This window comes from Lissotriton helveticus, chromosome 4_1 (genome assembly GCF_964261635.1).
Source record: "Lissotriton helveticus chromosome 4_1, aLisHel1.1, whole genome shotgun sequence".
In the NCBI taxonomy this organism is placed as follows: domain Eukaryota; kingdom Metazoa; phylum Chordata; class Amphibia; order Caudata; family Salamandridae; genus Lissotriton; species Lissotriton helveticus.
The window spans coordinates 2,068,406,702-2,068,423,461 of record NC_136063.1 but is presented as its reverse complement, the minus strand read 5'-3'; the positions used below and the strand labels follow the sequence as shown (position 1 = coordinate 2,068,423,461).

Here is a 16,760-nt window from a genome sequence, read left to right as displayed (position 1 = left end):
AATCATCTAGCCTGCCTGGACGGTGGAAAAACCTAACTGGGTGGCATTGGACAATCCCAGATTAAGTCAGCAGATCACGACAGTATTGTCTGAATTTCATGAAATTGCCGATAGAGAATGCCTCTTTCATGGCACGTATGCAACAGTCAGGGCATATGGGGAAGGTGAGCACCCGGGACATACTCTGGTCACTATGACCGGGTGACAATTGGCCGCTAATGATATTCTGGGAGTTCGAGACGAACTACGGCAGCTGCTTATGGATACTCTGGGCATTCTCTAAACATTTTCCTCCCTCTATAGCTCCCTTTATACTTCCAAAAGGGAAGAGTCCATTGATGCTGGCTCATATCTGGAGGACGTGTTCTTGGGCTGGCTGAGAGATACCCAGAGGACTTTCCTGGCAACGGATTTGACTGTTGATGAGATAGACGCGATACAGCAATTGCAGGCTGGTAAGTCCCCGGTGCCTGATGGGCTTCAAGCTAACTTTTAGAAGGCTTATGTGGACATCTTGGTGCCCATGCTGGCTTAAGTCTTTCAGGAGGCGAAAAAGGAAGGTCAATTTCCCCTTTCTATGTGCAAAGCCCTGACCATCACCCTGCTCAAACCAGGCAAACCCACGATTGGCCTAAAGGCCTCTCTCTCTCATTAATTGTGATGATAAGATATTAGCCAAAGAGCTTGCTACTCGCTTATCCTTCCTTATGACTTTCTTGGTTCGCCCAAACCAATCAAGCTATATCCCTGGTTCATCCGCCTCCTACAATCTGCGGACCCTGTTCAGTGAACTGCAGAACATAGACCCCGACTTGGCTTCAGTGGCAGTCTTTAGATGCCACCAAGGCCTTTGACTCCATTGAGTAGGACTTCTTAATTGCAGTGCTAAGTCGGATGGGACTCCCTCGTCCTTTCCTGGCCTGGATTGTGCTCCTTTACTCAAACCCGATCATTAAAGTTTGCATCAAGGGATCAGTCTCCTCTCCCTTTGGCATTAAAAGACCCCTTCACCAGGGCTGTTCACTATTGCCCTTGCGGTAGAGCCACTCGCTGCCAAGCTGTGACAACAACACTGAGTACACACTTTGTTACCGTACCAGGCATCTCCTGATATCTCTACATGTAGACGATATCACCCTCTTCTTGCTCAACCCTAATATTAGTCTAAATGCTGTCCTCCAAGAGCTCATCCAGTTGGTGGGTTGTCAGATATACATATAAACTGGGAGGAATCACGAATCTTTCTACTTACACCGGCCACCAAGCCCTTCATCCTAGAATTCCCCCTACAGCGGTGTCAGTCAGACCTCAAATATTTGGGGACTGTGATATCTTGCGATCAGGAAGAAGTGATACGATTTAACTATGTCACGGAGCTATCCGCCATCACTGAACGTATTTCTCGTTGGATTTCTTTTCCTTTGTCGGAGTCGGGCTGTGTCACTTTAACGGAAATGGTGCCCAAATTCGTATAACTTTTTTTAAGCATACCTCTCCCACTGACCCGATCTTTCTTTCAAACGCTAAAAACACAGATGATACGGCTGGCATGGGCAGGCAAGCACATTCTGACCGTGCCTTTTTCAAAGGAGGGATTCGAAGCCCAGACATGGAGTTGTACTATTTATGTACTCAGGTTCATCTTGCAATTCACTGGTATAAACCAACTCCATTTCACCCTCTCCTGGCAGTGGAATGGAGTTACATGGTCCCAATCCCTCCTCCTCCTTGAGGTAGCTTGTACCTTGTAAGCTAGGCATTGGTTGGGTCGCAAAATGAGAAAAGACACTCCTATATTCCCCAATGTTTCCACTCGCCTATCACCCATTGCTGCCAGTCAATCACAAGTCTTCACTTTAGAGGCACCTTTCTCTCCCCGCCAGACTTCTTGAGCGATGAACCAGCATCCCCACTAGACATTTTCAGGTACATTTGCTTGCGTCATTATGTCAAGGCGGCGACACCCGATTTCCCAGCTGAATTCCCCACCTTGAATACACTCAATAACATACTCCACGACACCCACTCTACCAATTATATTGCATTGCGCAAGCTGAATATCCTAGTATTCAGGGGCGCTTGCAATGGGTAACCCATCCAGGGGTTACCTTCACGAATGAGTAGAGGAAATATTGTTGTGTACAAACAGGGTGGATAGCACCCAGCAGCAGGGTCTGCAGCATCTATTATAAATTCCTCCACAGGATATACTGTACTCCTGCCCAACTATCTCATTATACGCTCCGATTGGACGATGTGTGTGCCAGATGCGGGACAGCTGGGGCAGACTTCCTCCATCTGGCGTTTCTCCGTGGGCCGATACAGGCCTTCTGGGGGGAGGTGAATGCTGCGCTTATTGCCATGGTTGGACAGACTTTAACACAGACCCCACTTCAGGCACTGTTGAGATACACAGGTGAGCTCGATGCTGGTAATAGGAAATATGCAGTGCTGACTCTTCTATTGGCCAAACAAAGGGTTGCCTGTCGCTGGCAGTGTGAGAGGGCGCAAATATTCAAGGACTGGATAACGGACCATATTTATTGTAATGAACAACTGTCCTTATATGCTGCCTCTATGCCTAGACCTCAAGACATTTGGGATCCACTGTGCACCTATCCGTTCTCTTACATACTCCACCGACAAACTCTGTGGATGGATCTGATAATGCTTTGCGGACCGACACCCCTGAATGGACTGGGAACCCTGTTTGGATATCGCCTCATAATTCTACTAGTCTAATGCGTGTCCCCTCACCCCCTGAAAGAATCTGGCTTATTATTTGATGCTCACCACTTCAACTTGCAATTAAAGTTATTACTCTGGTATAAATTGGTGGGGAGGGAGGCTTTTCTTCTGATTTATGCGGGTGGAGGAGGGTTGGGATGGATGATGACACTGTACCTTCAATGACTGTTGTTGATAATGTATTTTTTTTATCTTTAATGAAATTCAATAAAGTAAAGGAAAAAAATAGGCCACTCTATATTGTTAGCAAACATGTATGTCAGACCGCTATGCTTGTAAAATCCACACCTAAAAATTCATTTGCACACATTTATAAATCGAAACCGAATTACTGTTACTAGGAAATTTACTAGAAGTGTATTTTGTGCATGCATACAGGCACCCGCAGAATTGCAATTGCTCTCCTGAGTCTTAGGGAGGACAATGAAATTAGTAAACCTGGAAAAACATGCCTTCAAGGCTGCATTGTATATTTAATAAGCATTGGTTGAGCTAATAGGTTTCATCTTTTGAACCAACTGGCTTTTCCAATGCCTTTTTGCCATGCTGTACAGCATATTCAAGTTACTGTGCAGCATGGTGGGATGTATTGCCTGTGGATTTTACCATCTTACTTTCCATTTTATCTTCTATTTTCTCTATAAGGGAGGAGATGTGTTTTAATCTACTGTTTAGTATAATGTATCCTCACCATAGATGTTCATTGATGTTCTCTTCCCTGCTGCTAGCCAGTGTGTGAAGGCAAGGATGCTGCTCCTGCTGGGGCGTTCCTGTAACTTAATCAAATAAACCTACATCTATAACCTACAAGGATTCATCATATTTGTAACAAATGGTGAGAAGCTTGAAGAAATAAATAAAAGCCGGATGACCCAGACATGTCCTTTTGTAGGCATGCATGCTCTATTGCACATGTGCCTACAAAATGACATTTGTTTCATATTTTGTTTTTAATTTAATCAAACCTATATGGTTTGGTAAATAATAAGGGAGATAACATTAGCACAAAAGCACTTTTAGGGCAGAAGGGCCAACTGAAATGTATTTCCTGATTCTCCGCAAAAAATAAATAATTTTAAAAAGATCGTGGTTGGGGAAGAGGGGGCAGCACTGCGAAGCAGACTGAGTGGGCAGCAAGCGGGTGGCAAGAGGCAGCAATTAAGAACGGGCAAGTGTGAGAGGGAAGCACACTGGAAGTGAAAGCAAACTGAGCGGTTGGATGGGAAGGGGGAAGCAAACAGGGAGAAAACGGGAAGGGGGAAGCAAACAGGGAGAAAACAGGAGAGGGCAGCAAACTTGGAACAGGGTAGCCAATGGGAAGCAGGCGTGTGGGAAGGGGAAGCAGGACTCCATGAAGGAGCACATAAGTATGGAAGCAACACAGAGAGCCAAGGAAAAGCACATGGAGAGCAAGCAAAACCAGAAGGGGCAGGGAAGCAGAACAAGGGCAAGAGAGAGAGAGCAGCATTGTCTGTAGCAGGTTGGGGGGAAGGAGGAAAACACAAGAGAGACAGCTGGAAAATACATGCACTCTCAGAATGCTTAACCACACAGAAAAGGATAATGTTACTTACCCAGTAAGCATCTGTTATTGGCATGTAGAGCTGTAGATTCACATGCTTTGCATACTCCTGCCATCTAGTGTTGGGACTGGCTGTTTGCAAGTTGTTTTTCTTCGAAGAAGTCTTACCAGTCACAAGGTAGAGGACTCCTCCTTTCGGTGATAGTGCGCATGGGCATTGGCTCCATTGTTACATTGTTTTCGTGCAGAGGAGAGGGAGAATAGAGATGTCTATGTGTATGTATGTAAAGTACAAAAAATGCAACAGATATAGGTACCCGAGGAGGCGGGGGGCGTATGTGAATCTCCAGCTCTACATGCCAAGAACAGATGCTTACTGGGTAAGTAACATTATCCATTCGAGGCATGTGAGCTGTAGATCACATGGTTTGCATAGACTACACAGCAGTAAACTCCCAAAGCGGTGGCTAACCTGTACCTGTTGCAGTTGTTTGAAAAAGTGTTTTAAGTACTGCCTGGCCTACTATAGCTTATTGCCTCGCTAACACATCTACACAATAGTGTTTGGTGAATGTGTGCGGTGTAGACCATGTTGCTGCCTTACAGATGTCAGCTAGGGGAATATTCCTAAAGAAGGCCCCTATTTTGCAGGTGGAATGCGCTCTAGGGGGTATTGTCAAGGTTTTTTTCGCTATCACACAACATGTTTGGATACATTTCACGAACCATCTTGCAATGCGTGATTTCGATATGGGATTGCCTTTGTGTGGTGGCGAAAAATTAACAAAGCTGCTTTGTCTTATGAAAACCTTTTGTTCTTTCCACATAATATATAGAGCTCTTCTAATATCTAGTGTGTGTAGAGATCGTTCTGCTACAGAATCAGGATGACGAAAGAACACTGGAAACTCAACTGATTGATTGATGTGAAAAGCAGAAACCACTTTAGGAAGAAATTTGGAAGAAAGACTCTTGTATAGTTAGTGCCTGGAGTTCAGCAGCTCCTTAAGGAAGTGATTGCAATAAGAAAAGCAACCTTTTATGAGAGAAATTGTAGTTGACACTTGTGCACTGTTTCAAAAGGTGGACCCATTAGCCTTGAAAGGACTATGTTCAAGTTCCATACTGGTGCAGGTGGAGCTCTTGGTGGTATTACTCTTTTTAGTCCTTCCATAAAGGCTTTAATCACTGGTACTCTGAATAGAGAGAAGTGTTGTCTGTTTTGTAAGTATGCAGCTACTGCTGCTAAATGCAATTGAATGGATGTGTAGGCTAATCTAGATTGCAGTAAGTGTAAGAGATAACAGATGATGTTTTGTACTGTTATGTTATGTTATGTTATATTTACTTTTGTATAGCGCACGGCTACTCAAAAAGAGTGTCCCGGCGCTTTGAGTAAGGAGGGCTACAACACATTAACATAACACAGTTAAAAAAAACAAAAAAGCAGAAGGGGCAGAACAACAAAGCGGCCTACTGAATAAACAACCAGGTTTTGAGACCTTTTCTAAAAGCAAGTAAGCTAGTGGCTCCCCGAAGTGTGAGCGGCAGAGAGTTCCACAACTGTGGCGCCAATAGTCCAAAAGAGCGACCTCCCAGGCGAGCTCTCTTCACACGTGGGACAACCGCCAGAAACAGGGATTCTGACCTCAGAGAACGAGCCGGATGGTAAAAGGCAAGTCTCTTTGGGAGGTACTTTGCTCCCATCGCATGGAGAGCCTTATAGGCCAAAGTCAAAGCCTTAAAGGCAATCCGTTTGCGGATTGGAAGCCAATGCAGCGTCTGCAACAAGCCCGCTGCACTGGCACGTCTGTTCAAACCAAAAATGGCCCTCGCGGCCGCGTTCTGCACAACTTGAAGCCTCTGTAGCAGATACTCTGGCAGGCCCAGGTAAAGAACGTTCGAGTAATCTAACCTAGAGCCGATCAGGGCCTGCACAGTCAACTTCCTGTGCTCCTCAGACAAAAGGGGGAGAAACCTCCGCAGCATCCTAAGGAGGCCGAAGCAGGTGCCCGACACACCAAGGATCTGGGATTTCAGCGTTAGCCCCTTGTCCATCTTGACCCCCAAGTTCTTAGCAATTTGGGATGAACAAGACGGAGGGAACATATTGATGGGCCACCAAGCCTGCCAGTCTGGCTCCGAATCGCACCCAAAGAAGAGTACCTCGGACTTATCGGAATTGCACTTGAGGCTGTTCAGTTGGAACCATTGAAAAACAGCCCCAAGGCAATCCCGGATACTCTCCCCTTCAAAGTCCCCACCTCTCTTACACGAGAAGAGGAGCTGGGTGTCGTCTGCATAGGATACGATATGGGCCCCATACGACTCCGCCAGCGCCGCCAAAGGGGTCATAAAGATGTTAAAAAGGGTCGGGCTCAGAATAGAGCCCTGAGGGACCACGACTCCCAGAGGCGGCATCACGGCGGAATCTGGCGAGGCCCAGACCGTTTGCCGGCGGCCAGCTAGAAAGGAGGAAAACCAGCTGAGCACCGTCCCCCGCAGTCCTATCTCAAAGAGTCTTACGAGAAGGGCATCATGGGGGACGGTGTCAAAAGCCGCCGACAAATCCAGCATCACCAGCATGGCTTTGCCCCCCGTGTCCAGAACCCCTTTAATGGTCTCTGACACCTCAAGGAGCGCAGTCTCTGTGCTGAGATTTGGACGAAAGCCCGACTGGGTGGCATGCAGAATCTCATTTGTCTCTAGAAAATTGGAGAGCACCGTCTGAACGTGCTTTTCCACAATTTTCGAGAGCGCCGGCAACAGAGAGATAGGCCTATAGTTGACTGGGGCCTTCGGATCCAGACCAGGCTTCTTAAGCAGAGGGATAACCATTGCCTGCTTCCAGGCCTGCGGAACCACTCCTTGGCTCAACGAGAGATTACTGAAGCATCAAGGGGACTAAAATTGTTATTGTTACAGTATATAACAAATCACTTCCACTTTGCTGCATAACATGCCCGAGTAGTAGGTTTCCTAACCTCCTTTAGGATATTCATACAGTCTGGTGGTAATTGTAAATACCAAACTCAATGACTTCAGGAGATAAATCGCTAGGTTGAGTTCCTTGGGATTTGGATGCCCGATTTCTCCATGGCTCTGAGTGAGGAGACTGGAGTTGAGATGCAGCTTTTGGTGTGGAACTACTGAGAGCTCTAGAAGGGTGGTGAACCAAGGTTGATGTGCCCATGTGGGAGCTATGAGATTGAATTTTAGGGATGATTGTCTGAACTTCCAAACTACCACCGGAATGAGTGGGAGAGGCGGAAAAGCGTAGGCAAATATCCCTGACCAGTTGATTCATAGGGCATTGCCTTTGGAGAGCGGGTTTGGGAACCTGGAGGTGAAGCTTGGGCATTTTGCGTTTAGAGTGTGGCGAACAGGTCTTTGTGAGGAAATCCCCATTTCTGAAAGTAGGGAATAAGAATCTGGGGATGAAGTTCCCAATTGTGGATTTGCGGTCTCTGTCTGCTGAGAAGGTTTGCCATTTGATTTACTCCTGGAAGATGTTCTGCTAGGAGATAAATGTTGTAATGTATGGCCCATTTCCAAATGGCTTGTGCTAGGCGTGATAGTTGGAGACAGCTTGTGTTCCCCTTGTTTTTGTATATAGTACCTAGCTGTCATGTTGTCCGTGCGGACTAGGACAGTTTTACCTATTAAGTGAGTTTGAAAGGCTTTGAGCGCTAGAAAAACTGCTAGTAGCTCTAGGTGACTTATATGGAGGTTCTTGTACTTTAAACTCCATAACCCTTGGATTGTGTAACTTTGTAGGTGAGCGCCCCAACCAGGGAGCGATGAATCTGCTGATAGCACAGTCTGTGGAACAAGGCCAAGAAAGGGCCACCCTTTGGATAGATTTTGTAGATTCCACCACTGCAGAGAGCGATGAATGAGGCCATCTACCAACACTAGATCGGTCAACTGACACTGCAACTGGTTCCACTGACTTGCTAAGCATTCTTGAAGGAGATGCATGTAAAGTCTTGCGTGGGGAACAATTATAATGCAAGACGCCATTATCCCTAGCAGTTGCATGAATACTTTTGCTGGAAATGAGTGGGTGGGTTGAAATTGAGTGAGAAGGGACTGAAAACTGTGAGTCCTGGCTGTATTGTGAGAGGCTAGAGCTTTCTGAGCGTCTATTGTGGCTCCCAGATAAGTTTGTGTGTTTGAAGGCTGTAGATGAGAATTCAACATATTTACTGTAAATCCTAGTTGGTGAAGTAAGTGAATAGTGGTTGGAGTGTGTTGAAGACACATTTGGTAAGTGCTGGCTTTGACAAGCCAACCGTCCAGGTATGGGAAGACATGGATGTGTTGTCTTCTCAGATGTTCTGCGACTACTGCCAGACATTTGGTAACTATCCTGGGAGCAGTGGTGACTCCAAATGGTTGTATTTTGAATTCGTAATGATGACCCGTTATTATGAATCTGAGGTAGTTGCGATGAGCGGGATAGATTGGAATGTGGAAATATGTGTCTTTCAAGTCTAGAGTAGACATAAAATCGCCCTGCTGTAGAAGTGGGAGCACTTGTTGAAGTGTCACCATGTGGAAATGCTCTGAAAGTATTTAGAGGTTTAGTTCTTCAAGGTCTATAATAGGTCTCAAGGAGCCATCCTTTTTGGGGGTGAGAAAGTACAGGGAGTACACGCTTGTCCCTTGATGTTGTAACAGCACAGGTTCTATGGCTCCTTTGGACAGGAGAGACTGGACCTCTTGCTGAAGTAGATGTAAACGTTCTGGTGACATTTTGTGAGAACGTGGTGGAATGTTTGGAGGATCATTGATAAGCTCCAGGCAATAACCAAGTTGGACAATTCCCACTTGTCTGTGGTGATATATTACAAAATGGGGCGGTATTGTAGAAGACGTCCCCCGACACGTGTTAAATGATCGGGTGAAGTGTAGGCAAGTCACTGCTTGTTGGGGAGGGGAAATTACGTGGTGTGGAACCCCTACCTTAACCTTTGTTGTTGTTGCCTCTGTAACCTCCTCTAAAGTAGCCCCTTGTAGAGGAAGATTGATTGTTGCCTCTGTAGGAGGCGGCAGTATTGTCTGAACTTGGGTGGCAGAGTGAGCTAAAGAATGATGATGGATTAAACCCAGATCAGTTGACTGGGGGGAGTGCCTGCAATGTTCAACACTCCGTCCATCATCCCCTTTGGTTTTGCTTTGTTCGCGCTAAGTTGGCAGGGTATGCCCAGACGTGGGTCCCTTGCTCACTTTGCCACTGGATTCAAGCTAGCCTGGCTGATGACGGCTGATTAGCCAGAAATCGGTCCCAGGATGCTTGTTTACGGTCCAAGGAAGACATGGCTTGGCAGTTCGGGCTGGACTGTTCCCATGAGGCACAGGGTCAGACTGATTTGCATATGGCCATGTCTGAACTGGGGTGGCGGAGTGAGCTAAAGAATGATGGTGGATTAAACCCAGATCAGTTGACTGGGGGTGAGTGCTTGCAATGTTCAACACTCCATCTATCATCCCCTTTGGTTTTGCAGTATTGTCCAAGGACATGGCTTTCGATCCTCCACGATAGAAGGAGCGACAAAAGGAGCACCGATTAGAGGGAGACTGCAGAGTTCCCATAGACTTGGCTATTTCTGTGTCTTTTTTCATTTTTCTAATAACTTATCTACTTTGGGCCCGAAGAGATGTTCCTTGTCAAAATGAGTATTTAAAATAGACTGTTGTACTTCGGGTTTGAAGCCATAAAATCCTCAGCCATGCATGTCTCCTTAATAACACACTAGTGTTGATTTCTCTAGCTGTTGTGTCTGCAGCATCTAAAGCGCATCTAATTGAGGAATTGGACTAAATCCAGGGCTTTTGCCTTGTGCTCAGCTGGGAGGTGTTGTAGCAATTGCTCCATTTCGTCCCAGTGTGCTCTACCATTACTGACTAGCAGGGTCTAGGTGTTGGCAGAAATAAATAATCTTCAACGCACAACAAATAAAACCTGTGAAAGAACTATCATTGAACACAGACATATCACCGTATAATTTGTATTGCCTCATCTTTCTGTCCAACCTGGGTGTTAGCAATGCGCCAGTGTTGTGCTGCTTAGGCAGCTACTCGTTTTCCGGAGGCGTCCAATAGTTTTGACTCTTTGTCAGGAGTGGGAGCATCCACTGCAGTCTGTGAATTGGCCCGTTTAAGGGCATTAACGACCAATAAGGAGTCTAGTGGCAACTGTCCTTTAATGAAGACTGGAGCAGGCTTATATTTCTTATCAATTCTGGGGGTAAGAATGCGAGCACGCACTGGATCCTTAAAGATATCATCTGCATGTCTCATCATACCTTTAAGCATAGGTAAAGTGTAGCTACCCTTTGTGTGCTGAGCGTTTCAAATAGGAAATCTTCCTCTAGAGATTCCTTATTTAATTGTACCCCATGATATTCTGCAGCTCTAGCAAGTAATTCTAGATATCTTACATTGTCGTCAGGAGGAGAGGGTTTTGCAAGGTAAAGATCTGGGTCGTTATCTGTAGGTGAATCCGTGTTATAATCCTTCCTGGGTCCATTGGTAAAATATAGTACCCCACATCTACATCATCATCATCATCATCATCAGGTGGTGGTGGTGGAGAGTTAGTTTGTGTAATCAGTAAATGCTGTAAAGGTGGAGAAGTTGGTGTAGGTGAATGTGGTTGAAGAGGGAAGGGGTTAGTCCCTACATTCTTCCTCTTCAAAGCATATAGTAAAGGGTGTCGCTTGAATGAGGTTTGTGTTTCTGAGATGATTTAGTAAGAACACGTCCTGTATCTGGCTTTATATAAAGTTCCTTTTGTTTTGGGTCCGATTTGTGTGTTGGGACGTTGAAAATTGGATCCTGCTGCCTTGGAGGAACAGTTTTAGGTTATGTCGCCAAGGATTTCGGTGCCGGGTAGAATTACTTTTCGGCACAGAATGTTTAAGTGCCGAAGGAGGCTTCGCCTTTGGAGTCAATCATTTTGGCTCTTAAGTTGTTTTCGGTTTTGAGCCTGAAGGTTTCGGCTCGGAGCCAGACTTTCCCGAGCCAGAAGGCTTAGTGACGTGTTTCGGTGCCAAACTGGGGGAAAGCATCAGAAACATCTTCTCGGCCTTCCAGAAGATTTTCGATCAAAATAGAGTTTTCCACGACAGACAATAACCGGAGGAGTGGGACACGAGCTCAAAACGATACAGACGTGGGTAGAGTGGATTGCACACCGAGGGGAACCCTAAGAAACTGTTTTGAAGCGGAGCGCAGCAATACACGTCTGAACCAGATGGCGGAAAAACAACTATTGAGTTGATGCCCATGCGCACTATCACCGAAAGGAGGCGTCACCTACCTCGTGACTGGAAAAATTTCTTCGAAGAAAAACAACTTGCAAACATCCGGACCCAACACTAGATGGCAGGAGTACGCAAAGCATGTGATCTACAGCTCACATGCCTCGAACATGTAGTTCCCAAAGAGTAAGCAGTGGAACAAGCTCCAAGGGAGGGACAAACAGAAACACAGAAGAGGAAGGCAGACTCACAAGGCCATAAAATAAAAGATATCTAATGAAGGTGACAATAAAGCTAACCAATAGTACACAATGGGTAAATTTTGAGCACAACCTAAGTTCGCAGTAGGTCTTTCGCACCCAGACAGCTTGTCTTGCCCGACAGGAGAACCCTAAAAAGTACACCAGACCACTTGGGTTCAGCGGTAGCCAGGAGAGTTCAACAATGTAACTACAAGGCTAATTCTTTGAGTGCTTGAGTTGATACTTCAATTAGCAAAGTTCCATTACATTTGTTCTTTAAAATGACAGATCAGAATAAAGGGCATTTTCAGAACTTCACTACACCACTGATGAAAATCTACCAGCTGGATTGATTTGCCAGCTAGAAGTACATGTAAAGGAATGCAAAAGACAGTGTTTAAGAAAGAGTGAAATGGGAAGTGGCAAGTCCAATGTGGCAAATGCCCATAATTATATTTTGCAGTATGTTTGGAAAAGTGCCCTATATAACGACATTTTTATGTATAGGAAAAGCCAATTACTAATTTCCCTTTCAAGAAAAAAAAATGAACAAATGTGCAAATGACAAAAGTTTTGGGAAGGACTTGCACAGCTTTGTGAATCCAAATGTAACCTATTTTTATGGTCTGTGGCGTGCTCCCAGAGATGAACGCTGTCTGTGCCAACCAGCGTAAATAACAGAAGACTACTACAAGGCTCCCCCGACTTGGAGGAAGTCTCCCCGGTGCTATTCTCTTCGAGCCGGTTACTGAATGAGGGATTCCGTGTAGTTGGCTAACCGTTCTTGTGACCTGGTTTTTACTCTGATGTGATCATCCACAGCATTCCCCTGAGGAAGGGCTACTTATCAGCCCGAAATGCATTGGGATCGTTAATTTTGGATGATACATGTTGGAACTTGTTTGTGAAACTATATTTCAAACGTCCATGAAGTACTCATGAAACCAATGAGTTTTGATTAAAAACGTGGAATTTCTCAACCATGCGGATTTCATTTCATGATGAACTGTGCATACACATTAAGACTGTTTAGTCACTTGAGCGCTGTGCACCGGGGAGCCTTCCTCCAAGTCGGAGGAGCCTTGTAGTAGTCAAATGTGCAAATGCACATTTCAATGTGGAGAAATTGAAGGAACTGGTTAACTGAATATTTCGCAGAATGGATGAGATATGAATGACTATCCTGTGGTCACAAAGGTTGCTTAAAATTAGAAATGCTGTGGATCAGTGACTTCAAATTATAGAATGAGCAACTGTGCTCAGTCCAATTAATCATGGTGATGACTGAAGCACAATAGGATTAAGGATTCTTGTGCACAGGAGTCAAGTGGCCTAACAAGAGGATATGGCCTAATGGCTAGGGTAGTCGACCTCGAAGCAGAGGAACTGGGTTCGAGTCTAGCCAGGGATGCTCAACATCTTGTGATTCTGGGCAAATCACTTAATCTCCCAATGCCCAAGAAAAAATGAATGTGTCCGTCTGTAACGCAACTAGTGCTCATGTGAAGCACTCTAACTATATAAAATTGCCCCCATTTTTTTTTTTATTTAATTGATGTATATGGAAGAAAAACGTAATGACAAATTAGTATGCAATTACCTCAGTAATCAGAAAAATAATCAGAAAAATGTGAAGACATTTTTGTTTCATTTAAGTGTTAAGGGAATCTTGCGCAAGGTAGGAGAGATTCAGTATTGATCAATTTAAGATCTCGTGATGAAGTTTGGGGTTTTGCCCTTTATAAGGACTTTTACAATAAAGGGAAAACTGCTCAACACACAAAGCCTACGCCGTTAGACATTCACAATTCCCTTAAATCAATACCTAGGCACTCAGTCTTTGAGATCTCTTCAGGGTGTCCGTGGGTGCTCACAGACTAGGTTTGTGATGATGCCTTGTAGCACTAAGTCACACTCGGTCTCAAACATACCGTCAATAAATAAATATAAATGGTTGATTGCTTTATTTCGATATGCATGTATCATAAAAGCATTAAAAAAAAAATAGAAAAGTAAAACAGCATATCGAAAATGTGACTGTACATTAAGAGTAAAAGGAATAAAAACACAATTGATTAGAATAAATTATCTAAGACAAAATTAAATTGATACGGACAGTCTTTTTAGTCGAATCAACCAAGCCCATTTAAAAACTTGGAAACAGCACAAACAATAGTGGGGGCTGTATTGGTTAATAAAATCCGGAGGGCGACCGTATGCTGGCGGGTGCCCAGTTCTCTGCAAATTGGTTTGAGCCATCGAGATCTGGGGCGCACATAGTCCGGACATTCGAATAGAAGATGTGGCACAGTCTCTGGTTTATCGGAGCATAAGGCACAATAACGTGATGCTGACTGGGACTTATTCCACCTGGAGCAAAGGTCAGCAAGGGGTAGAGTTCCTAATCGGAATTTAATGTACAAAGACCGGTCCATGGCGATGGTGATTAAGTCCATGTAGGGCTCAAAGGCAACAACATCTTTTATTAGCAAAAAAGCTGCGGTGGCATTGCAGTGCTGTTGGTTGCTGGTGCGCTTCGTGGAGACCCATTCCCAATATAGTTTTTTTAAAGAATCCTTTAGGGGGGCGGAGTGGCTAAGCCAACAGGATTCCAAGCCTAGATCCCCTAGAAGTTGATTAATGTCCCTGAGCCATTTGATCTTCCGCCAACCAACAGAGCACATCACCTCTGCTAAACCGTCAGCATAGGGTTTTAACTCCGGAACCCTCCACAGGCGAGCCCAAAGCAAGAGAGGGCAAAGGCGTGCCTGATCCCCAATTGCTTTGCAGCCTGCATCCATTAGCACCGGGACTGTCGGGGTGCTCATCGGGATAGCAAGGAGATCTTTAATAAATTTGTTCTCGGCCTTGCTCAGAGAGTCCAATTTGCCTTGGCCCCACAGTTCAGCTCCATAAAGTGACGCGGAAACAGCTCGGGCTTTATAGATGTCGATTAATGGAGCAACACAATGTTTGGTTGAGTTGCTATACTCCTTGAGAAGGGCCCCCCCCCCACCCTTTTATGGCTGATTAATATTTTATTGATGTGGGCGGACCAGTTCAGTGAATCACTTAAACGGATTCCCAGGTAGTCAAATTCTGCCACTCTTTCAAGGGGGGTTGAATTCAGAGCAGGGGGACGGCCAAGCTTGCGAGGAGGGTGCATGACTAAATACTTGGTCTTGTCCACATTAATGACGAGTCCTCTGATAGTGCAAAAGTGCTGGAAGCGATTCAGGAGTTTCTGGAGACCTTGGGGGGTTTTTGAAATGAGGAGGGTGTCATCGGCGAACAGCAATGTTGGAATTTTTACGCCTCCCAAGGTGGGGGCGTCTGCTGGTTCGCCGAGCAGGTGCTCTACCACCCCATTGATGTAGAGGGAAAATAGGGTGGGAGCCAAAACACAGCCCTGCCGCACTCCCCTCTCGACCCTGATCTTTTCGGTCTTTTCCCCATTTAGGCCCCATCTAACCTGGGCATAGGTGGCATTATGCAATTTTATAAGCAGGTTTAGAATGTACGGGGGCATCCCTAGGCCGTGCAACACCCTCCAGAGTTCCTCCCTCGGAACCAGGTCAAAGGCAGTCTTTAGATCTATAAAGGCCTGGTAAAGACTGCCTTTGCCTAGTTCCACCACCTTCCAGTACAATACCATGAGCCTGAACACTTGTTCCGGTTCCTGAGCGAAACCCGGCTTGCATGTCAGACAGAATGTGGTTGTCGTCCACCCATTGTAAGATCCTCCCCAGAATAGCTTTCCCCGCCAGTTTCTGACTCGAGTCTATTAGGCTTATGGGCCTATAGTTCCCGGGTAGGTCCCTGCAACCCTTTTTAAAAATAGGCACTACCACGGCCCCTTTCCAGGAATCTGGGACAGGACCTCCCTTGATGATTGCATTAAGAAGGGCCGAGATCAATGCCCCCCATTCTTCTGAGTAGGCTCGGAGAATGTCTCCTGGGAGGCCGTCCGGGCCAGCTGCTTTTATAAATAAATATACAACATTAAATGGGTTTTGATTTGAAATCCGTTATATAAAAAAAAGTCATTAGGACTTGCACATCCATATTTCTTAAACTAAATACTTGGAATGGCGACCCAAGCATTTCTAAAACGTGTGACATTGTGGCTAGATATAGGCAATTTTTTCACAATCCAACAGACTATGTGCTGTTTAGGGTGAATGCATGGGATTATTTCTTCTTAGGCAATACAAGGTTTGAGATCCTATCAAATTTCTAAACTTTGGGACACTTCTGTGTACAATTGTTACACAAACTCAACAACAAATTAGATTTTTTTTAAACAGATAATTTTAAATAATGTTTGCAAAATAAAAACTAAAGGCAACTAAAAAGGTTATTACTAAGATAATAGCAATGAAAATAATACGGTAGAAAACAAAACGTTTTAAAACTTATAAAACAAAAAAAGATAAATCATAAGAAATCAAACTACCAATAAAATAATCATAATGTATTAAATATAATAAAATATAATGATGGATAACAAGGCTGCAGTCCTAAATGTTTTTTGTCCCCAACTACTGGACTAGCATGCTTCAAATGCACCTTAACCGCTTTATGGTAATAGCCTCTTCATTCTTTCAATGCTCTGCTCATGACTTTGCAAGTATCATCAAATATTACAACACAATTTAGTTCATCCGTTGCATCACTATCAACAACTAAGAAGGCAGCGATCATTTTGAAAAAAAGCAAGGTATATTAACCTATCTCACCCTGGAAACCACTTAGCATGTTGTTGCCACGGGTCTTCACTGGGTTTCCAATCTTGCAGTCCTCCTCCACAGTAGAAACATATGGTTGAGTCTTCATCGCCTATGTGCAAACACAACATACATGAGAAAACAGGTGACAAATTACTTCAGTTTCACAAATGTCTCCCGCCTTTGCTACGGAGAAAAGAAAATGCTCCATGTGATGAAACAATATTATCCAACAACTGTATAGGTTTATATT

At 44.7% G+C, this 16,760-nt stretch overlaps 1 protein-coding gene across 3 annotated transcripts in view; it reads right to left on the bottom strand.

The window, feature by feature from the left end:
- XIAP (X-linked inhibitor of apoptosis) overlaps positions 1-16,760 on the bottom strand; it is a 541,325-nt gene that overhangs the window by 248,755 nt on the left and 275,810 nt on the right. For all 3 annotated transcript variants that reach the window (XM_078688748.1, XM_078688749.1, XM_078688747.1), the window contains one exon: positions 16,520-16,619. In XM_078688748.1, the coding sequence (XP_078544874.1) occupies positions 16,520-16,619 (100 nt within the window). The remainder of the gene's footprint in view (positions 1-16,519; positions 16,620-16,760) is intronic.